Source organism: Gadus chalcogrammus, chromosome 22 (genome assembly GCF_026213295.1).
Source record: "Gadus chalcogrammus isolate NIFS_2021 chromosome 22, NIFS_Gcha_1.0, whole genome shotgun sequence".
NCBI classification, from domain to species: Eukaryota; Metazoa; Chordata; class Actinopteri; order Gadiformes; family Gadidae; genus Gadus; species Gadus chalcogrammus.
This window is the reverse complement of record NC_079433.1, coordinates 15,287,428-15,312,442: the sequence shown is the minus strand read 5'-3', so window position 1 is coordinate 15,312,442 and position 25,015 is coordinate 15,287,428. Positions and strand designations below refer to the sequence as shown.

Below are 25,015 nucleotides of genomic sequence, written 5' to 3'. Positions count from 1 at the left end.
TGATGTGGGCCATTGACATGGGGCGATTATCGAACCCGTGGATATTCCCATACAAGGCCCAGCCTAACACCCAGTTCAATCCTGCATGATGTGGGCCATTGACATGGGGCGATTATCGAACCTGTGGATATTCCCATACAAGGCCCGTTTTTATGTTATACATTAATAAATAAAAATGTCTAACAAAACAACAAATTAGAACAAACATATTAAGCTTCAAGGATGATGACGTTATTCTGTTGAATCCTGGTTGCATATAGACAGTGTCATTTATGGTATTTTATTAAGAAAAATAAAGATGGTGTTATTTCCCTTTAGATAATTCCCCTTTCCTAACTTCATTTGACTACTTCCTTTTGCGTCATCATTTATAACCCAATAGACCACACACGAAAGTCCATTTCCAACCAGCTTTTAACAATGACACATTACTTTGATTCGCCGGACACATCAGGAAACAGACCAGATCGAGGAACATTTGTTTTTGTGGATTTGGATATATTATTTTTTAATAATAGAAATATGTACAGTAAGTATTTAACTCAATTGAACCCACTTCTTTCACTACAATACAGCTAAAACTCAAGTAAATTATCTTTCAGCAAAAAGGAATGTAACATGACCATTTTAAGCATGTGTTTATTTTTGCCTTTTGTTAGTTTGTGATGAAAATTGTCATCATTAGAATCATCATTATAAGAAACCAGTTAACGATTTTTTCTGAAATGAAAATCATAGAATATAGAATTTAGTTGTTCTCTAAAAGCTTGGTTGTGCAACACGTCATGTTTTGGAATTGTGGCAATATTAATTTTATGCTTGGATTGTTCTCTGCCTCATCTGAAAGTCCCTTTGGATAAATAAGGCCAACTAACTGCCTGAATAAATATATCTAGTAGGCATGCTAGCTGACTAAATATATGTGTAGAAGGTAAGGAAGACCTATTTACTCATGCTTTCTCGATGTCCTATGATGTGGTTGAGTGCTCTGGTTCATGATAATCTCTGTATGCAAAGCAGCGAGCTGAATCAATAGGATACAAGGAATTATTACTCAGAGAAAGCATACGTTTATTGAGATGCCTTCAGCATATATACACTTTGTTCAAGGGGAGACCAAGACCCGGACGTCAAAAGTCTAAATCTATCTGTTATATTCAGGGCTAACAGATAAAAGTGAAGCAAAACAGACATGTACAGATAAAAGTGGCACAAAAGTGGTAATAGTGAGAATGATACTTGTCGGTGTGTCAGTTACAGAAGTAGAGAATGTTCTACTCGGAAAGATTACTCAATATAAATAATAACTAGGAGTACTAGTTGACTAATATAAATGTATAGCAGATCTGCTAACTGACTAAAAATAAGTGTCAGCAACCCTACCAGAGCAACAGGTACATCACCTCCTCATGTTAAAATTGGTTTAAGGCCAGCACTGCTTAGCCTGAAAAAAAAAGGTTTTCCTTGCTTTTGTGTATATATTTGTTGTTATGGTGTAAAAAAATTATTATGAGGACAATGGCTATGACTCAAATTCATTATATTCCTACAAAAGATGAATTACACGTGATTATGTTTAACTGAGGATGTTTACATCATGTAGGCCTATGGGTTTGAGATACATCTCAAACCCATAGCATGAGGATGCTATGCTTCCATTCCAGTATTTTGACAGCAGATTGTAATGAGCGCTGTCTGTGTATCTTTGTGTGTCTGTTTGACAGTCTTTTAGGATTTGCGGTTTTCACCTGAGGAATTCCTCGGACTGAAAGAAATGAATGAACAAAACCAAAGATCCACCTGGTAGGACTAGAGATCCATTGTATTGGAAATTACCAACATCAACAAAACTCTTCGTGTGCTGGAATGAAAACGAATATTGCGATGCCGTTTAGGGGAATTTGTTTTTGTTCATTTGGAATATTATATTTATTTTTGAACAATTTGATTTTCCCAACTGCTAGTTACACGCTGAAGAACTGCAGGGTCACACAGAACTCACAGGCCATCTGTCGGAATACCAGTATGAAAGTATTTCCAAAGTACATTCCAGCAAGAGTCACAAGCATAGACCTTTCTGGAAACAACATTTCTACACTAAATAAAACAGATTTGGAAAATGTACCAAATCTGTTGCGCTTGGACATGAAAAGCAACAGGATCTCCAAGATTGAATCTGCCACTTTTGTGGTTCAAATCTCTCTAAAGGTGTTAATTTTAAACAACAATAGCCTTTGTAATCTACAGGAAGGTATGTTTGATGGATTAGTCAATCTCATGGAATTGTATCTGGCTTCCAATCAGATCCAAACTGTAGCACCAGCCTCTTTCAAGACTCTGAGCAAGCTTACGATTTTGGACCTAGGCCATAACAAACTGCGCCACTTAACAAACTTCTTCTTACAACATACACCACATTTACAAAACCTGTACATTCCAGCAAACAAAATGTCCACTTTTAATTCATGGGAGCTGTCAAATAAGTCTACAGAACTTATTATCCTTGATTTGTCTCAGAATGAGATTATGTATTTTAGGCTCAGTGCAGGTATCTTTCCCAAACTCAAAACGTTGTACCTTGAGGATGGTATAAAGAATGGCATAGTTTGGGAGGTGAATGACAAATCGTACCTTAGCAGTGTGGTTAAACTCGATATCAGTGGGGTTCGCAACTCGATTCATGGACTGCAGGAAGTGCTAGAGACATTTAACTCCTCCTCCTCACTGAGGCATCTGCAGTTAAACCATATAAATAACAACCTGCAAGTTCTCATCAATGTTTCCTGCAAAATCCTAAAGCTGAGCTCTTTTGAAATTCGAAATAACGGCATCAAATCTATTACATCAGACATGCTGCACTTGTGTACTTATCTGAAAATATTAGACTTGGGGATGAATGAGATAACTACGATCTCTGAGAATTCGTTTCAATCTCTTAGGCAGCTGAACACTTTAATCATAGAGTCTAACTGTCTCACATCGGTCCCCAATGCTGTAAGGAAAAGTAAAATCTCAAAACTGGATCTCAGCTGCAATAACATCAATGTTCTTGGCTGTGATGATTTTGCCAATATGATCCATCTCAGGGTTCTCTATCTATACAATAATCCTCTCTTGGCACTCAATGATTGTGTTTTCAAAGATTTGGTCAATTTAAATAAATTAATGTTGCAAAACAGCAGCATTGATCAATTAAACGGCGCCTTCAAAAAAAACACGCCAAATCTTAAAACTCTTTCTTTGTTGAACAATAAACTCACTGTTCTAGATCATGGAGAATTTAAAGCTCTTAGTTCCCTCCAGACTTTGACATTAAAAGGGAATAAATTAAAACAACTTAATGATGGGACATTTTTTGGACTGGCCAGTCTTACAAATCTTAATCTTGAATCAAATAAAATAACTGAAATTACAAATGCTACTTTTGGTGATTTGAAAGCTTTAAAGACATTGAATTTGCAGAGCAATCAAATTAAATATGCATCGGTAGAGCCTATTCCGTTTCCACCATTTGCTGAGCTTTCACAGCTAGATACTTTGTTTATTTCAGCTCAAAGCAGACCTCATAAGTGGTCCAACTTCCCTCAAAACTTTCTGCAAGGCCTGACAAATCTGTCAATACTATATATGCAAAGTAACCATCTTAGATCCGTGCACCCACACACCTTCAACTATACTCCTAATTTGAATGTGCTTCATTTGTCTAAAAATTTTTTTTTTTTAACAGACATTCCCGACAATTTGTTTTCCCCAATTCAAAAGCTAAAAAGTCTTTACATTTCAATGACAAACCTGAGGTCTCTAGATTTTCTGCTCCATTCTAACCTCACAGAGCTGGAGTTGTTGCAGGTGGGGTATAATATCTTTTCTGTGATTAGAGAGCCAGTGATGCTGTCTCTGCCAGCACTTACTGACCTGGATATGCAGGGTAATAGCTTCACCTGTAACTGTGACAATGCGTGGTTCCTCCAATGGGTAATCACCAACAAGCAAACACAAGTGTTTAATGCGTACAACTTTGAATGCAGCTACCCTCCAAACCTTAAAGGTAGAAAACTGTTGCAGATTGACGTCCGTTCTTGTACAGTAGACACAGACTTCATCTGTTATATTTCCACGGCATGCGTGGTCATCGTGACTTTAGCAGTCTCCTTAACCCACCATTTCCTGCAATGGCATCTGGTCTACGCGTACTACCTCATGCTGGCGTTCCTCTACAACTCAAAGAACAAGGACAAGCGTGCTCATCAGTATGACGCCTTCGTCTCCTACAACGCAAACGACGAGGGCTGGGTGCTGGGGGAGCTGCTGCCCAAGCTGGAGGACGAGCAGGGCTGGAGACTGTGTCTGCACCACCGAGACTTCCAGCCAGGTGAGGAGCCCTACCCTGAACATCCTCTGCACCTCCATTAGCATACAAGCTAGCCTACACTTTTTCATACATCGTACTTGCCAGTGGATAGGACATGGTAGGAGATGTTTTAGAGATTGAATGTATTCGAACCAGGGGCGTAGGAATGAGTTTAACATTGGGGGGGGACACATATCGGAAACCAGACAGATCTGTTAATGGTTTGAACAGAAATAGGTCATAAATTACACTACACTGCAAAATATTCAAAAATATATTTTATTTTATTAAAAATAAACATTTGTAAATGTAAAGGAAAACACATATTGAATGGCAGTACTGAACTGATTAATATCAAATAAATTCTTTAATTACATGTCCAATCATCCAATTTTGTAGAATACGAAGCTGTGACAAGATGCCTTGTTGCGCTTTCAAAATAAAATAAAATATTTTTTTCTTAACTCAATGTTAATGCAAGAACATGCCAAAGAGTTTCGTATTAAGAATCTAAACAGAATCTTAAAAGAAATACTTATATCAAATAAATGGAAACGGCTGTTTTACACAACAGATTATGTTGCGTTTGAGGCCATGGAATGGCGTCATACAGAGGCGACTGCATGAGGGGCACAACTGACAAGCTAAAATGCAGAGGAAGGGCCACACAAATTAAACAGACAGGAAAACTCTCAGAGATGCAAAATCACTTAAAACTCCCTCATAACTCACACATTAATGCAATCTGGTTTTATTATATTACTTATACTACTTACATAAACTAATATTGTATCATTTTAAATCAGTATTGTTGGCCTTAGAAGTAAATGTGAAACAGAGCAGATGTATGTCTGCATTAGCAAGTAAGCTAATGGATAGCTCAAAGCTGGCTAGCGTTGACTGACTCACTAATCTCACTACTACGACTTTTTATTTATATTGTAAGTCTGATGACGAAAAAGCTCAGAACGGTGCGTTTCCCTTTCTTCCGATTAATTTGTTTAATCCAATCATGTTTCTTGAGATGGGGATCTGTAGGCTAGTATCTGACCAACACAAACACGGTAGAATATCATAACCATAACGTAAGAGGAAGCATGGCGTAACTCACCCATCACAGTTGTTGGTTTCTAGCCCAGGCTCTGTGCCGTCTCACCCAAGAAGCTCTGCTATAACAGTCTGACTGCTGGACCTGAGATGACTGACTAGCCAAATGGTCTTAGGCAACTAAGATCAGTTTGGCTAGTGAGAGAGTGGTCCAAGAGAAAGTACAGAGAAGGGTACTTCAAATATAATTCAAGTGTATATTCACTGACCGATGCTTTTCAGGTAAACCCATCATGGAAAACATTACAGACGCCATCTATGGCAGCCGGAAGACCATCTGTGTGGTCAGTCACGATTACCTGGAGAGTGAATGGTGCTCCAGAGAGATCCAGGTTGCCAGGTAAGAACCCAGAGTTTACATGTATGACCAGAATATGGTTGTTCATTCAATCAGGTTCACATGTGTACTTTTGGTCATATTGTACGACCCTCATACATCTTCCCTCAAACTGTAAAGTGCAACGGACGAAAGCCTAAATTACAAATTTGTGTCGATACATCTTGCAGACGTGCTATAACGCCCTAACCACTGAGCAAGAAGTTTGCAACCGGCAAACCCAGTTGGTTTATATAACCTTCTTAATTAAAAGCTGCTATAGGTAAGAATCCAGAGCTTTTATTTGGGTGTAATTAGTTAGGAATGGGCAGCTATCAGTGAGTGAAATGCAATGTTGTTTCGGGTCCACCACACCAGCCTCTGCATGGCCCAATCTAGATTTTAGGCCACTCCCGTCACTTATTTCTAACCAATCAGGGTATCTTTGCCCTGACTGCCCTAAAACGTATGGTGAACGGGCGTAGAATCTTGCTTCAAAATCTTTTTTCCCCTCTCTTATCAACTCTCAAATCATGTTTGCACCAACTTTAAGGCCTCAGTAATGAGGTTAACCCATAGGGAATATGTCACTCTATAAGACAAGCAGTCCGGTTCAACAGTGGAAACATGCCCCCTGCTACTCACCTCAATTAAATTAAAGACATGAGGCCAGTCAGGGTCCAGGGAACATGTATTACTAAGGCATTGAGGATGTTAAGGGTGTTATGTTAACCATAATCATATGGGCAACTGGGCCTGTGCAAACATTTTAAAGGGAAAATATGTTATGGCAATAATACAGTGCATAAGGATCGGACAAGTGACAAAACCAATAATGCTGTAATTTATTTTCTCTCAATGTGTCTCAGTGACTGCCCATGGTGCATGAGGTGTCTGTGGAATGAATCCTGCATTTACCCTGTTTGAGCAGGTCACCCAATTGTCCACCACACGTCTGTAATGAAAAAGAACAACACTTTTGGGGGCTGAACGATTAAAACACCACATTGCCACCTGGTTATTTTCTAATAACTGACTTGCTGATCAATGATTGGCTACATCAATGCATAGACAACGTAGCAAGTTGAAAATGTGTCAAAAAACATAATCAAGTAAAGTACTTGAGGATAGTCAGAAAGTACTTCTACTCAAGGACCAATTCAACCCTGTAGATAGGTATGGTTTGGTTGCTACTGGGTGGGGTTGGGTGCCCCGGGGTACAATGATGTCTTCATATGGGCATGCAACCCGGTATCACGCGATTGCGTGCTCCTGCGCACGAACGTTAATCTATTGAAGCGTGTTCCCGAGCACGATAGTCCGACTTTTTGCGTGTTACACAAAACGAAATGTAAACCAATGCATTCTGAATGGGAGTGTTCTAAGACAATTAACGTGCTCCACAAAACGCTACGAGAGAGAGAGAAAGAGAGAGCGGTAGGGACAGAGAGAGAGAGAGAGAGAGCGAGAGAGGCTTCAGAAAGGGTGTGCGCAGATAGTACAGTGCACCCTAGTTATGTTTATGCCAAAACCTATATATATAATTAGGCTGTGGAAATTGCAATAAGTTAAGAACACAACTTCGCACGTTGAGCACACAGCCGTGTGACTCGTTTATTTTGTAAAAAAGAAAACCGGAAAACAAAGCGTGCTGAAGGTAAACAAATCCAGCATGGTCTGTGACGTCATGAGACGCACGTAATCCTTAGGGACCGCGATCCCTGAACCACCAAGAACGTAAATGACATGCAGTAAACAACAACACAATTGAAAGAACAACACATAACGAAATACTGTAGGTGAATTATGTTACGGTCACTACAAGGCTATAATTATATTATTTAGCGTGGAATGAGACAATCTATAGCCAAATTGTCGAAGATGCCCGAGAATCTTCGGGGATATCAGCATGGGAAATCGGCGAATCAGACCCATGAAGGGGGGGGGGGGGGGGGGGTGGGGGGACACGTTAGTTGAAGGGGGGGGGGGGGGGACACGTTTGTTGAGGGGGGGGGAGACACGTTTGTAGGGGGGGGGCACGCTCGACAACGAGAGTTGGTTTTTATTGAACGCTCGACAACGAGAGTTGGTTTTTATTGAACGAGACTTCAACACGGAACAGCTGCACGAAACGATGGTCACGTCACTCTCGGGCTGTTTCCCAAAGTGAAGGCTGCAGCCTTGCTAGGACGCGTCCTTGCTAGTCGCGTCCTATGGAGATGAGACTAGAGTGCTAGTGTGACCTTGGGTACACTGCAGCTCTTCTGCTTCTTATATGAACTCAGAGACAGGTTGGGTGGAGCACTGGACTGGTTTATTAGCTGCAACATGGGACAACACACAACCAGTGTTCACATATATATATATTCAGCCGTAGTCCGTTCGAACACAACGTAAGCTTGGTTGCTTCTGACTTTCAAAAACAAACTTCAAATGATCGTATAGTGGTATTTACAACAAAAAACATTAAGTGATCGTATAGTGGTATTTACAAACAAAACATTAAGTGAACATACCTGCAACATGGGACAACACACAACCAGTGTTCACATATATATATATTCAGCCGTAATCCGTTCGAACTATAAAAGAGGAGGCCCGCATTAGCGCGCACATGTCACATACACCTCGTGCTCAAGAACTCCTCAAACATCACACACAAACCAACAAAACGCCTTACAACATGTAACATTAGATTTTACATGTTATGCTATATTTTAAACATCGTACTTTACATGGTTTGCATTTATAAGTGAACTTATGTACAAGCGGACAGAACGGCGACTTACCACAACGTAAGCTTGGTTGCTTCTGACTTTCAAACACAAACTCCCGCCTTGGACTTTCAGAATCAAATATAAAATATTGGTTGGAGTCCCAAGTTTAACAGAATTTAACAAATAAAAGAAAGTAATTATTTACACTGTTACATACACCCCCTTTAAATTCAGTTAAACAACAGACAAATCCAGAGCAGTATAACGAGAAAATAAATAGAAAGAAAGAAAAAAAATTAGGGTTGCTCAATGTGAAGCCAAACCACCGATGCGAACTACAGTCGATACAAAATCCCCCCATAGGGAGTGCAAAAGGATTAGGAGGTACCAAGCCCAATACTTTCCACAGACCAGTAGAAGATGCCATATACACCTTCTGAACATCTCGATCAAGGCAACACACATTGCATACCCAAGGAACAAACAAAATAGTATTTGGTTGCAGCCCCTATAAAAAAAAACTACCAAAACTCCTGGTCATCTTGAACTTAAACAGTCCATGGAAGAATGCATACACAGGACTTGAACCAGGAGATATATGCTCAACCTTCTGTGTTGACATCTCATGAATCAGCCTCTTAGGAGGTCTGACATGTCTCCCATATTTACTAGTGACCGGACCACCCTGACCTGCATGAACACTGCAAGGTTGCAAACAAATAGCAGTGTTTTCCTCAACTTCTTCTCTGAAAGCCAAGTGAGATACATCTGGCACAGATAAGTGAGCAACACTAGCGGAAACTGGGTCAGAAGAATGAGCGACACTGACAGGGGCTGGGTCAGATGAATGAGCGACACTGACGGGGCCTGGGTCAGATGAATGAGCGGCACTGACGGGGCCTGGGTCAGGTGAGTGGGCCACACTGACGGGGCCTGGGTCAGATGAGTGGGCCACACTGACAGGGACTGGGTCAGGTGAGTGGATTAACCAGTCCATAGTCTGGTTGTAGCCATCTACATTGTTCATCTCCACAGAGTCTCGACCACTTCCACATGCCACATCCAGATTATCTGAGTCGACAAGGGAAGCAGGAGTTTCATCCACAGTAAGAAAGTCAACCTGGAGCAGAAGGTTCCGGTGCACAACTCTCTCTCTGCCAGTTATGGCATCTCTGATTCTGTATACGTTAATCCCAGACCTCACAGACACAACATCGTATGGTGTAGAGTCCCACTTGTCAGCAAGCTTTCTTTTCCCTCTTTCACCACGGTTGGCCAACAACACGCGATCACCCATAGCCAGTGGAGAGCCCTTCACTCTGCGGTTGTACAGCCTGGCATGACGTGCTTGCTCGTCAAGGCTGTGTTTTAGAGCAATCCCTGAGGCTTCGCTCAAGTCCTGCTTCAACCGTGAGACAAACTCGCCATGGCTGATCACTTTATCATCTTGAACCACATGCTGGAACATGACGTCAATAGGAAGACGTGGAACCCGACCATACATGAGGTAAAATGGGGCAAAGCCGGTCGTCTCATGCACAGTACAGTTGTAGCAAAAGGTTAGAGTCCGCAGCACCTGAGGCCACCTGGCTTTTGCAGTTGGGGGAAGAGTTCTCAACATATTCCCCAGCGTCCTGTTGAAACGCTCCGTGACACCATTACCCATTGGGTGGTAAGGTGTGGTGTGCGACTTCTTTACTCCTGCCATCTCCAAAAGTTCTTTTAGGAGCCTGCTCTCAAAATTGGCCCCCTGATCCGAATGGATTCTCTTGGGAAAGCCATACACACAGAAGAAATCATCCCACAATCGGCGAGCTACGTGTTTCGCAGTTTGACTCTGACAGGGGAAGGCATGTGCCATTTTGGAGAAGTGGTCGGTTATGACCAAGACATCAACAGTTTTTTTTTCACTCAGTTCAGCTGTCCAAAAGTCAATGCACACCAGCTCCATTGGTTCAGATGTGAGAATGGATTCAAGGGGTGCACGGGCTGCAGGTTCAAGAGTTTTGCCAACAATGCATCGTTCACATCGTCGTACATGATTTACTATGTCTGTTTCCATGCCAGCCCAGAAAAACCTCTCTCTGGCGAGGGAGAGGGTCCGTGCACGGCCCTGATGACCAGCATTGTCATGGAGACCAAGGAGAATTTCATGTTTAAGGCCATCTGGCACAATGAACTGTGACAACTTTTTGTTCAGTCGGTTGTCTTTTCTCACCCTGTACAGAATCCCATTTTGTACTTTTAGCTTTTCCCAATGTCTAAGGAGCTTACTGACGCAGGCAGGTTCAGCTGCAGCCTCACGTCTGGTAGCTTTCCTTTTTCGCTGCACATAGAACAGGACTCTGCTTATTGTTTGGTCCTGTTCCTGCAGGCTCAAAAGCTGGCTCTGAGGGATCACAGTGGAAGGGTCTTCGTCAGGCAACTGTGGCAATGGTAAGTTAGCACTGAGATGACCACAACCACGATGAGCGCTCAGTGCAGCTGACACCTCGTCCGAGCTGATGTAACTTCCCTCAGTCTGAGGATCATGCACATCACTAAGGTCTGATGGCTCTGCCCTTGCACCTTGAACAACCTGACAATTATTCGTCAGCCGAAAAGCATCCTGCACCGTGCCTCTGACAACGCCATTGACTTCGTCCAATAATGCGATATAAGGCTCTTTCAGCAAGCGGTGACCAACACATGACTGAACAAATGGCTCACGGCTCAAAGCGTCTGCAACAGTGTTCTTAGCTCCTGGAACATACTTCAGATCGAAGTTGAACGCTGCCAGCTTGGCCACCCACCTCTGCTCACATGCATCTAAGCGTGGTTTTGTCAGAATGTAGGACAGGGGGTTGTTATCCGTCCAGGCGGTGAAGTGTTTCGCCTTTAGCCAATGACTGAATTTGTCGCATACGGCCCATTTCAGTGCCAGGAATTCCAGCCTGTGTGCGGGATAGTTCATTTGAGAACGGGTCAATGTCTTGCTAGCAAAGGCCACAGGCCTTGCAATTGTCTCACCAGGTGCCACTTGAGACAAGACGGCCCCAATGCCATCAAAGGAAGCATCGACAGCAAGGATGAAAGGCTGGTCGAAGTTTGGGTGAGCCAAAGTAACACCATGAGTGAGTTCACTTTTCAGGATTTGGAAAGATTCCTGACATGCAGCAGTCCAGTCACTTGGCGTCATAGCCAATGGGGCAGAGGGTTTTTTCTTGAACTTAGCTCTTTTCTTGGCCTGAGACTGAACTTGACGTCCAGAAATTAGCCTGAAAAGAGGTTTGGCTTTTGCAGAGCAGTCAGCAATGAAATGCTGGTAATAAAAAACCATGCCAAGGAAAGACCTTATCTTTTTGCAGGAAGGCGTGACACCATCATTTTCCATCAACTCTGACTCTCCTACATCAGCAATAGTCTTGACCTTGTCAGGGTCTGTTCTCACCCCATCTGCACAGATAATGTGGCCCAGAAACCTAACTGAGCTCTTCAGAAGATGGCATTTCTTGGGAGCCAGCTTAAGTTTGTGAGTTTTTAGACGGGAGAACACCATCTCCAGACGTTCAAGGGCTAGCTGCTCACTGGGGGCAAAGACCATCAGGTCGTCTAAGTAACAGAGCAAGCTGCTGAAGTTTTCATCCCCGAAGATCGATAACATCATCCGCATGAAGGTTGCGGGACTGTTAGATAGACCTTGGGGCATCCTATTGTACTCATGGAGGCCAAAGGGGGAGGAAAAGGCTGTGTACTTCTTGTGTTCCTCATGAAGTGGTACATTGTAAAATCCGGAAGTCAAGTCCATGGTGGAAAAGAAGACATTTCCTCCAAGTGCAGCAAGAGTATCTGCTTGGTGAGGCAGTGGATGCGCATCTTTCACAGTCTTCGCATTAAGCCATCTGAAATCAGTACAAATGCGCAGACTGCCATCCTTTTTCCACACCAAGACCAGTGGTGAAGCGTACTCACTGTGTGACTTCCGGATAATGCCTCTTTCCTCCATCTCATTCAATGCGGTTCTCAACTTCTCGTACTGTGTTGGTGGAACTCGGCGGTACGGTAGGCGAAACGGCCTCTCGTCCACAAGGTGTATTTTGTGGACGAATTCCGTAGCCTCCCCGCAGTCCATCGTATCCCTTGAGAAGACCGACTCATACTTCACAACGAGCTCCAAAAGTCGATCTTTCCACTGATCAGACACCTCACAGCCATCTAAATCCAAGTCTTGTAGTCCCAAGTCGTTTAAGACCTCTTTTCTCTGCTGAGGGGACTTTGTCACCACAGAGCCCTGTGAGACATCTTGGATATTGACAGAAACCTTTTCAGGCGAGGGCAGTTCCTCAACTGCGACACATGGGAAGACATCTGCAATCTTGCAGTTTCTCCTCAGAGTCACTGCCTTGCTGCTAGGATTGATCAGTTTTACGGGCACCCACCTGTCACCCCACAGAGGTGTGACAACACGGCCAACCAGTACATTTCTGGGCCTTGATCTTGACTGAGTCGGTTCGACAACAACTGTGCTCCCCACTGACAAAGGTGCAGATACAGGCAACTTGCCCCAGACAAGGTGTTCACACAGAGGTTCAAGTGTAATACTCTGCCTTAACTTTACTGTGCCGATCTTGTCAGGAATGGGCCCCCCCCCGCCACTTTTCAGAGTTGGAGAGCAGGGATAAGAACTGGCTACAGTCATCATCTGCCATGTCAACTGGTGCAGCTAGAAGTCTCCAATAGTCTTCAGACTTTTTCATCAAGTGTATCAGCAGTTTGATAGCGTTACTACCAACAATCATGTCGTCTGTCTGTCCAGGGATGACCAGTGTTGGGATGAGCAACTTGAAGCCATAGATAACCACCTCTAAATCATAGACTGCTTTTGGATAAACATGGTGACCTCCAGCACCAACAACAACAATGTCATCAGCAGGACTACTATTCAAATCAGGGCAGTGTTGCAAGAGACGTGCAGCAGCAGCTTCACTTATAGAACATGACATGGAACCACTATCAATCATGGCTTTCAATTGAGCTCCACCTGCAGCACAAACATCAGTGTAGAACAAGCTGTCAGATTTCTGAAGTCTGTGTGTTGATTGGAAAATTACTGTCTTTCCAGACGGTGCAAAGGAGCAAAGAGATTCGTACAAAGATTCCAAGTCATCACTGTCACAGCTGGGAGACTCACTATCATGATCCACACTGTCCTCCCTGAAGTGCGGACCCACTAGTTTTCCGGCTGCTGACGAGTGTTTGAGGCTGTGTGGCCAGGACAAGCACGACTCGAGTGGTTTGGTGAGTGACACTGAAAACAGAGCCTATGATCACGGCAGTGAGTGAAGGCGGAGTGAGCGGTGTCACGACAGACAGAACAAGGTACGTCATGTAACCCTTAAATTCTGGGACGCCGTGGGCCAGACTGCCTGGATGGACCCGACTGAACCGGTCTCTGCAAAAGCACCTTCTCCAGCATGCTGATAAGCCGTTCAAGGGTAGCAGAGTCTGTGGCCTGTGACTGTGGCGCGCCCTGCCCCCCAGTAGGTGGTACAGGTGGTGGTGGAGCAGTCTGCAGTATGTTCATTGTTACCCTCTCCCTGGCTACCTTGCTAACAGTGGTTGTCAGACCTGAATGATACTCGCATAAGATTTCCTGAACTTCATGAGCAGTCCACTTGTCCATAGTCTTTGAACGAAAGGTCATAGAAAGCTCAGGGGTGGGACAGTTTCTTATGAACATGCGTGTTACCTCAGTGCCAGGACTTTCTAGCGTCTTGCCATGCTCTTTCAGCCGTTCAACAGCAATGTCAACGGCACGGTGCAGCCTGAGCCAATAGTCAAATGCCCCCTCTTCTTTCTCAGGCAGAGTGGTATAGAAGTCTGCTAGTGGGAGAGGTGAGCATGGGGCAGAGTCAAAGTGCTTTCGTAGGAGACCATAGATAGATTCAGGGTCACGGGTGATGTCTATGTCACTATTTCTAGTACCAACTCGGGCGATATCTTTAGCTTTACCTCTAAGGTGAACAAGGATCTCTTCAGCTTGTTCCTCAGGTCTCAGATTACTTTTCTTAACATAAATTCTCATGAGATCCTCCCACTCTCTCACAGACACAGAGTCAGAGCTCTCCCCTCTGAAGCATGGGGGATCTTTCAATTTTCTGTGGGATACAAGCTGTACATGAGAGGCGTCAAGCATGTTTGAGGAAGACACGTCAGCGTTGGTTGGTGAAGCGAAAGCATTGGTTAAAGGGGTACTAACAGATGGGCTGAGCTGGGTTATAATGTTCTGTACAACCTTCTGAGTAACATGCTGAATTACATCCCCCATCTGATTGACTATCTCATTGGCAAGGGCCTCAGGGCTTGGGAGAGCAGAACTTATGCTTTGAGGCTCATGTGAATTACCCACAGGGTGACTTGGGGGAAGGGACACATCCCTACCGATCAAAGGGAACCCTGGTGTACCCTAATTTCCCCCCAGAACAATACCACACCCGTTCACAGGTGTTCCAAACTGTAAAAACATAGGAGAACCCAACACTCCTCTCCCCCTGCCAACGGCACAAGGGGTGTTAAACCCCTCTTGACTAAAACTCATTGTGAAAAAAGAAAAAAATAAAAATAAAAATTCAATGTCACAAATTAAATTCAACACTCAAAAAAGTGCAAAAAAGTAATTACAAAAGAGCACCTGAAAAAATAAATGAACAGAAAAAATCGATATGCTCTTTGACAGTTCAACAGTCCAAATAAAATTTCCACCTGATTACACTCAGAGGAGCAGCAGTAGAAAACGAATCCCCGGATCGCGCTGAAGAAGCCACCGTCCAGCAGGAGATCGACGAGTCACGGCACCAATGAGACCTTGGGTACACTGCAGCTCTTCTGCTTCTTATATGAACTCACAGAGACAGGTTGGGTGGAGCACTGGACTGGTTTATTAGCTGCAACATGGGACAACACACATATATATATATTCAGCCGTAGTCCGTTCGAACACAACGTAAGCTTGGTTGCTTCTGACTTTCAAAAACAAACTTCAAATGATCGTATAGTGGTATTTACAACAAAAAACATTAAGTGATCGTATAGTGGTATTTACAAACAAAACATTAAGTGAACATACCTGCAACATGGGACAACACACAACCAGTGTTCACATATATATATATTCAGCCGTAGTCCGTTCGAACTATAAAAGAGGAGGCCCGCATTAGCGCGCACATGTCACATACACCTCGTGCTCAAGAACTCCTCAAACATCACACACAAACCAACAAAACGCCTTACAACATGTAACATTAGATTTTACATGTTATGCTATATTTTAAACATCGTACTTTACATGGTTTGCATTTATAAGTGAACTTATGTACAAGCGGACAGAACGGCGACTTAACACAACGTAAGCTTGGTTGCTTCTGACTTTCAAACACAAACTTCCGCCGTGGACTTTCAGAATAAAATATAAAATATTGGTTGGAGTCCCAAGTTTAACAGAATTTAACAAATAAAAGAAAGTAATTATTTACACTGTTACACTAGCTCGAGTGCTTCCTAGCGTTTGTAACGGCTGACTTTGGGAACGACTTGGTAGTGTGGAAGCGCTTCCGCTTCCGCTTTTTAATACTGCGTGTCCGCTTGTAAACACATGTGCGCTTATGAATAAAACATGGCAGCAATCAAGCTGATCGATATTTATTTGACTTTTGTCTGTTATGAATGCGGTCATATCTCCTTCGCATGGAGCCTCTTTGGGGAAGTCACAAAAGCTTTGTTGTGGTTGATCGAATTGTCTTTATTAAAAGGAAAATTCATTCAATTTTTATAAAACTAAGTGAAATTGTCTGAGAACTTAATTCATGCATCACATTTACAGTACGGTTGATTACTATTATGCAGGGGGGAAAAGACAAAGAAAGAGATGATAAACGTGTATTAATTTGGATATATTATTTAACTGATCTGATTCATTCATTCATATATGCCTACAATCTACCAGTGCTTTGAACACATAAGTATATCATATAAAATACAATTATATACGTTCCTTAAAAATTACAAACATTGCAAATGATCGGTTGTGCATTAATTTTACAACATTGGATAGTGGCACTATCCCTTCCACCGGTAAACATATGTTTGGGTGTCGACAATAATGAACACACGAACAATGTTAATAGAACAACACACAACCACATAACATCCCGAACCCATTAACCCCACTTAATCCTAACAACAAAACAAGTTAACAAAAGCCCCATTTGTCAACTGAGAACCCCAATTCCCAGAATCCCCGCGGCTCCGGAACACGGCGTAGCTTATATTAATCTTTATTATCTGAATGGGAAATGCAATATTTTAGGACAGATACACCATTAAACGCGTTTCTAATGACATTTCTAGCGAGAAATGTACATTTTCCTTACATAATCTTCAGTCAGTGAATGTGTATGATCTTTATTAATCTTTATTATCTGAATGGGAAATGCAATATTTTAGGACAGATACACCATTAAACGCGTTTCTAATGACTTTTCTAGCGAGAAATGTACATTTTCCTTACATAATCTTAAGTCAGTGAATGTGTATGATCTTTATTAATCTTTATTATCTGAATGGGAAATGCAATATTTTAGGACCGATTCACCGTTAAACGTGTTTCTAATAACATTTCTAGCGAGAAATATACTTTTTACTTGCATAATCTTCAGTCAGTGATTGTGTCTGATCTTTAGTTTTATAGTTATTAGGATTTGATCGGCTCGCTCGCATGTTTCAACGACGTCAGGTTGCTTTCGCTAAACTAGCAGCTCACGTGCTTCCTGCGTTTGTGTTATTAAACTGTTACTTTATGTAACTTTTAATGATTTCATCTTGTTAGAAACACGTATATCTGAGAGCCAACCCAGTCGCCAAAAGCATACGTTGACAGTGTACTTTTCGTGAACACTGGATTACGTCGCATTTCAACATAAAATAGCGTGTTATACACACACACACACACACGCACGCACACGCACAGACACACACACACACACAAGCACACACACGCACGCACAGACACACAGACACAGACACACACACACACACACACACACACACACACACACACACACACACACACACACACACACACACGCACACACGCACACGGTGCATTTCGCTGCTAAAACAACAACAAAAAAATATTCCCTCAAATATTATTACTTTCAAAACGTTGGCCAAAATGGCCAATAATATCATTTTTTATTTGGGATGCTTCTAGGACATTTTGGGTGGATTTTGAACGGTATGTGGGGGGCACGTTTTTTGCAGGACCTGGCAACCCTGCGCTGTTGCCCGAGATCTGGATCCACCCCGGCGTGGTGCCGTCTCCTTTTGACCTTTTGACCCCAGACTTCTGGGGGAATAGCTGAATCAATTCATTAGTCAATCAGAAGCATGTAAATATCTTCCCGGTGGCGTAAGAGGACGAACAAGGTGTCCTTCAACATCTACGCTTCCAGGAGATTGCAACGGTGCCACACATGAGCATATTCGAACATGTTTAATGGTAGTAATTAGCTGTCGAAATTGGAGGCCTTAATCAATACTGAGCAGCTATTGATTTGCTTCCCGATAAAGATTTGTCACAAATGACATGTTATTTAGCATCTACACGTTGAGCTGAGTCCAATGACACCAAGAACGACACTCTAGCTAATGGTAACATGTGTTTTACATGGTACACCTAGGTCTAGGACATGATCTCGGTGTAGCAAGAGGCCGAGCTTGATCTCATTGGACTCAGCTTAACGTGTAGATGCTAATTAACATGTAATTTGTCAAAAATCTCCATCGGGAAGCAAATCTATAGCTGGTCATTATTGATAAAGGCCTCCAAAATCGACAGCTAATTACTACCCCGAAACATATTCAAATATGATCATGTGTGGCACTGTTGCAATCGTCTCGAAACGTAGATGTCAAAGGACACCTTGTTTGCTCTGTTGCACCACCGGGAAGATATTTTCATACTTCTAATGGATTGATTCATATTTTAAGGTTCTCGGAGTGAGACTTTAAGTGGCTGCAGCAGAAGTGTTGAGACGAAAGATGATATCAAGAGATTTATAGGATATTCCCATTCACATTATGATTCTTCGTAGTAACATCCGACCAAACATCCTTTACATTCACAGAGCGAAGATTATGAAAGTCCAGGCTCAGCAAGTGCTCCATCTCGTTGCACCTGCACCCAGCGGCTCGCTTGCAAAATTTTGGCCTGAAGTTCTTCCCAGAACTACACCCTAGCCATCCAACATGCATATCTGAGAATCAGGCCTCTCTTTCAAAAACGTGGCCACAGGCCAGCTGTGTCTACACACCTTTAGCCACAAATGTACACCTCCATCCCACAAAAAATGGGGACTAGAAACTAACCTCTGTCTTATGTACATTTACTGTACTGTTGGAGGTCACGCCCCTTTGCCGACCTTTTCGAGATAGCTAGGGATGCTAAAATGTTTACACACATTTCCCGGGGCCCCGTGTACGACATATCCGAGATTTGGAGTTCTAGCCCTTAGAGAAAAAAAGTTTTCCCAAATGGAGTGTCATTTGGACAAAGCCCCTCAGAAGTGTAGCCTGCAAGACCTAATGGTTCAGAATGTGGTGGAAAAACAGTTTTTGAGATAGGAAGGTCCTACCGCCCTGAAATTTTAATACCTTATTCTAGGGCCTAACTGGGACCTCCGCACCGAAACTTGGCCCGGTCGGACCCCGAGGGCAGGAAGGGGGGGCCCTTCCTGCCCGAGACTTGGCCCGGTCAGACCCCGAGGGCAGGCCCCCCCTTCCTGCCCTCGGGGTCCGACCGGGCCAAGTTTCGGTGCGGAGGTCCCAGTTAGGCCCTAGAATAAGGTATTAAAATTTCAGGGCGGTAGGACCTTCCTATCTCAAAAACTGTTTTTCCACCACATTCTGAACCATTAGGTCTTGCAGGCTACACTTCTGAGGGGCTTTGTCCAAATGACACTCCATTTGGGAAAACTTTTTTTCTCTAAGGGCTAGAACTCCAAATCTCGGATATGTCGTACACGGGGCCCCGGGAAATGTGTGTAAACATTTTAGCATCCCTAGCTATCTCGAAAAGGTCGGCAAAGGGGCGTGACCTCCGACAGTACAGTAAATGTACATAAGACAGAGGTTAGTTTCTAGTCTCCATTTTTTGTGGGATGGAGGTGTACATTTGTGGCTAAAGGTGTGTAGACACAGCTGGCCTGTGGCCACGTTTTTGAAGTCGGGGGTCAAAAGGTCAAAAGGAGCCGGCACCACGCCGCTTATGAGATAACAAAAAGTTAATGTGTGTTTCTCTCATAACTTTTGGTCATTATTAAAGAGAGGCCTGATTCTCAGATATGCATGTTGGATGGCTAGGGTGTAGGTCTGGGAAGAACTTCAGGCCAAAATCTTGCAAGCGAGCCGCTGGGTGCAGGTGCAACGAGATGGAGCACTTGCTGAGCCTGGACTTTCATAATCTTCGCTCTGTGAATGTAAAGGATGTTTGGTCGGATGTTACGACGAAGAATCATAATGTGAATGGGAATATTCTATAAATCTCTTGATATCATCTTTCGTCTCAACACTTCTGCTGCAGCCACTTAAAGTCTCACTCCGAGAACCTTAAAATATGAATCAATCCATTAGAAGTATGAAAATATCTTCCCGGTGGTGCAACAGAGCAAACAAGGTGTCCTTTGACATCTACGTTTCGAGACGATTGCAACAGTGCCACACATGATCATATTTGAATATGTTTCGGGGTAGTAATTAGCTGTCGATTTTGGAGGCCTTTATCAATACTGAGCAGCTATAGATTTGCTTCCCGATGGAGATTTTTGACAAATTACATGTTAATTAGCATCTACACGTTAAGCTGAGTCCAATGAGATCAAGCTCGGCCTCTTGCTACACCAAGATCATGTCCTAGACCTAGGTGTACCATGTAAAACACATGTTACCATTAGCTAGAGTGTCGTTCTTGGTGTCATTGGACTCAGCTCAACGTGTAGATGCTAAATAACATGTCATTTGTGACAAATCTTTATCGGGAAGCAAATCAATAGCTGCTCAGTATTGATTAAGGCCTCCAATTTCGACAGCTAATTACTACCATTAAACATGTTCGAATATGCTCATGTGTGGCACCGTTGCAATCTCCTGGAAGCGTAGATGTTGAAGGACACCTTGTTCGTCCTCTTACGCCACCGGGAAGATATTTACATGCTTCTGATTGACTAATGAATTGATTCAGCTATTCCCCCAGAAGTCTGGGGTCAAAAGGTCAAAAGGAGACGGCACCACGCCGGGGTGGATCCAGATCTCGGGCAACAGCGCAGGGTTGCCAGGTCCTGCAAAAAACGTGCCCCCCACCTACCGTTCAAAATCCACCCAAAATGTCCTAGAAGCATCCCAAATAAAAAATGATATTATTGGCCATTTTGGCCAACGTTTTGAAAGTAATAATATTTGAGGGAATATTTTTTTGTTGTTGTTTTAGCAGCGAAATGCACCGTGTGCGTGTGTGCGTGTGTGTGTGTGTGTGTGTGTGTGTGTGTGTGTGTGTGTGTGTGTGTGTGTGTGTCTGTGTCTGTGTGTCTGTGCGTGCGTGTGTGTGCTTGTGTGCGTGTGTCTGTGCGTGTGCGTGCGTGTGTGTGTGTGTGTGTGTATAACACGCTATTTTATGTTGAAATGCGACGTAATCCAGTGTTCACGAAAAGTACACTGTCAACGTATGCTTTTGGCGACTGGGTTGGCTCTCAGATATACGTGTTTCTAACAAGATGATATCATTAAAAGTTACATAAAGTAACAGTTTAATAACACAAACGCAGGATGCACGTGAGCTGCTAGTTTAGCGAAAGCAACCTGACGTCGTTGAAACATGCGAGCGAGCCGATCAAATCCTAATAACTATAAAACTAAAGATCAGACACAATCACTGACTGAAGATTATGCAAGTAAAAAGTATATTTTTCGCTAGAAATGTTATTAGAAACACGTTTAACGGTGAATCGGTCCTAAAATATTGCATTTCCCATTCAGATAATAAAGATTAATAAAGATCATACACATTCACTGACTGAAGATTATGTAAGGAAAATGTACATTTCTCGCTAGAAAAGTCATTAGAAACGCGTTTAATGGTGTATCTGTCCTAAAATATTGCATTTCCCATTCAGATAATAAAGATTAATAAAGATCATAAACATTCACTGACTGAAGATTATGTAAGGAAAATGTACATTTCTCGCTAGAAATGTCATTAGAAACGCGTTTAATGGTGTATCTGTCCTAAAATATTGCATTTCCCATTCAGATAATAAAGATTAATATAAGCTACGCCGTGTTCCGGAGCCGCGGGGGATTCTGGGAATTGGGGTTCTCAGTTGACAAATGGGGCTTTTGTTAACTTGTTTTGTTGTTAGGATTAAGTGGGGTTAATGGGTTCGGGATGTTTTGTGGTTGTGTGTTGTTCTATTAACATTGTTCGTGTGTTCATTATTGTCGACACCGTCACCGAGAGTGACGTGACCATCGTTTCGTGCAGCTGTTCCGTGTTGAAGTCTCGTTCAATAAAAACCAACTCTCGTTGTCGAGCGTTCAATAAAAACCAACTCTCGTTGTCGAGCGTGCCCCCCCCCTACAAACGTGTCTCCCCCCCCCTCAACAAACGTGTCCCCCCCCCCCCCTCCCCCCCCTTCAACTAACGTGTCCCCCCCCCCCCCCTTCATGGGTCTGATTCGCCGATTTCCCATGCTGATATCCCCGAAGATTCTCGGGCATCTTCGACAATTTGGCTATAGATTGTCTCATTGCACGCTAAATAATATAATTATAGCCTTGTAGTGACCGTAACATAATTCACCTACAGTATTTCGTTATGTGTTGTTCTTTCAATTGTGTTGTTGTTTACTGCATGTCATTTACGTTCTTGGTGGTTCAGGGATCGCGGTCCCTAAAGGCGGCTGCATGCTTCAGCGTTGGTGTTACGTTGTTGCGCAAAATTTACTCAAAGCAATTCATGCTCCCTTTTAGGTTGCGCGTGTTGCGCGTGTTGCCAAGCAATTTACCGCCAGAACAGTAGGTGGAGTAATATGTGGAGGAAAGTTTTTCGTTGAAGACGACCTCGAGAATGACGTCTTTGTCTATGGGAGTCGTTGGTTTGTTTATGTGCCAGATCGTGTTCTCCCCATACACAGTGAATGATGGCAACAGACAGAGGAACAGGGGTGATGAAGTTGTTGATCATTGGGGTTGTATAAATGTGCATATCTCTCTACATTTTAAAACGACATAATGTGTTGGCAGCAAAGTTAACTTCACTTCAGGTTAATGCTTTTGTATATGAGCCTGCCGGGTGATACTCCAGACAGGAAGTAGTAACCAGACCAGCAAACCAATCACAGCCTTGCAGGCTGGGCTGCTCGCGTAAAAGCTTACGTAAAAAATGACGCAAGTCTAGAAAAATCACCCGACGCACGCAAGACGTGAGAAGTCGCGCAAGGGGGGCGCAAGGGCGCGCAAGGGCCTCTTGCGCTTGCGCTTACGCTTACGTAACCGAGCATAAACCAGCCTTAAGGATTACGTGCGTCTCATGACGTCACAGACCATGCTGGATTTGTTTACCTTCAGCACGCTTTGTTTTCCGGTTTTCTTTTTTACAAAATAAACGAGTCACACGGCTGTGTGCTCAACGTGCGAAGTTGTGTTCTTAACTTATTGCAATTTCCACAGCCTAATTATATATATAGGTTTTGGCATAAACATAGTGCACTGTACTATCTGCGCACACCCTTTCTGAAGCCTCTCTCTCGCTCTCTCTCTCTCTCTCTCTGTCCCTCCCGCTCTCTCTTTCTCTCTCTCTCGTAGCGTTTTGTGGAGCACGTTAATTGTCTTAGAACACTCCCATTCAGAATGCATTGGTTTACATTTCGTTTTGTGTAACACGCAAAAATTCGGACTATCGTGCTCGGGAACACGCTTCAATAGATTAACGTTCGTGCGCAGGAGCACGCAATCGCGTGATACCGGGTTGGGGCATGAGCCCAGACCATCCTTCCCCTAAAGGTTAAAGAGTTCACATATATTAAAAAACAACTCTCCCTGTTCCATTTCCCCAGTTTCCGTCTGTTTGACGAGCAGAAGGATGTGCTGATCCTGGTGTTCCTGGAGGACATTCCCATGCAGCAGCTGTCTCCGTACTACCGCATGCGGAGGCTCCTGAAGAGACAAACCTACCTGAGCTGGTCCCGCGCAGACGCACACCCAAACCTATTCTGGGAGAAGCTCCGGCAGGCCCTGGAGACCCAGGAGCACCCAATGGGTGAGCATATACTGCTCACCGTGGAGGACGGACCCCCTGGAGAGAGACCAGACCAGTAAAAGGCTTAGAAATGCTGGGGGGAGGGGGGGGATTATACTAAAGACACCCGAGGTCTGTATTTGGAGGGAAAGTGAAACAGTTCCCCTACCAGCTTTGTTTATTTTTGTGCATTGTAAATCACTTTCTTAATCTAGTTAATGGGTACATTTGGTGTGGATTTGTATTTTTGTTCATTGCGACATTGATGAAAACATTGTCTAATATTTTCCAATTTGTGCGGTTGGACATTTCAACTTCTGATGAAATCTGGGGAGAACTGACCCGAGGTTTGTTTTTCGACAATGAAGACTTCTTCAGGGTGGGAGTTCTGTTGTTTGCCAATAGCTGAGTTTATTAGCTCAAGTGAAGCTGAAGTTCCCTAAGTGTATGAAAAGGCCTGCATTTCAAGATATGTTCCGGATCGGGTGGGCAGAAAATGTCAGTGACAATTGTGTCTGTGTACCAAACAACGTTATCGCTTGTTTCTTTGCGTAGCTCTATATCTCTATATTGTTTCTTTGCGTAGCTCATAGCTCTATATTATTGTATCAAGGCCTAACTTAAAGGGGGAAACTATGGTCATTGTTAATTTGAAATTAAACTTGTTTTCTATTCTAAAACCCATATCAAAGACTGCAACTTTACCATCTGTAAAAGGTTGAGCATTTCTAAGCCTGACTTTGCCCATGCACATTGTTGTGTAGTGAGCCCTAGAGGGCGGCCATGTATATAGCACCATTGATAAAAGTTTATTTTAATCAAATAGTTTGTATGAGAATCAAGTTTTATGATGGATAAGTAGGATCAAGGATCAATGCAGGTTCAATATTAACCTAATTTAGAAGATGAATCTGAAACTGCTGTTTTTCTTTAATATGAATTGAATTATCAGTAAAGTTTTCGTTCACAGACGATATTTTTTTTCTATATCACTGTTACGCTGCACTAGACTTTTACACCTTAAGACTATCACTTTGCCACATGTCATGATTACATACACATGTATACAGTGGTGTTTAGTAACAAAGTAGAAATACTTTGTGACTGTACGTGTAGCAACTGTACTCGTTTTTTGGGGATTTGTACTTCACTATATTTAGCATGCACATTTCTAGCAATTTTCACTTTTACTCAGTTAC

At 43.0% G+C, this 25,015-nt stretch overlaps 1 protein-coding gene across 2 annotated transcripts; it reads left to right on the top strand.

Moving 5' to 3' along the window:
- Positions 1-419: 419 nt before the first annotated feature.
- LOC130375538 (toll-like receptor 13) lies at positions 420-25,015 on the top strand. Of its 2 annotated transcripts, XM_056582519.1 has the most exons (4): positions 420-529; positions 1,725-4,372; positions 5,681-5,798; positions 23,635-25,015. In XM_056582519.1, the coding sequence occupies exons 2-4, from the start codon at positions 1,867-1,869 to the stop codon at positions 23,894-23,896; spliced, it is 2,886 nt and encodes a 961-aa protein (XP_056438494.1). In that variant the 5' UTR covers positions 420-529; positions 1,725-1,866; the 3' UTR covers positions 23,897-25,015. The 2 variants fall into 2 exon arrangements, with proteins under 2 accessions (XP_056438494.1, XP_056438495.1); XM_056582520.1 differs by lacking the exons at positions 420-529; positions 1,725-4,372 and having other exon boundaries at positions 4,700-5,798.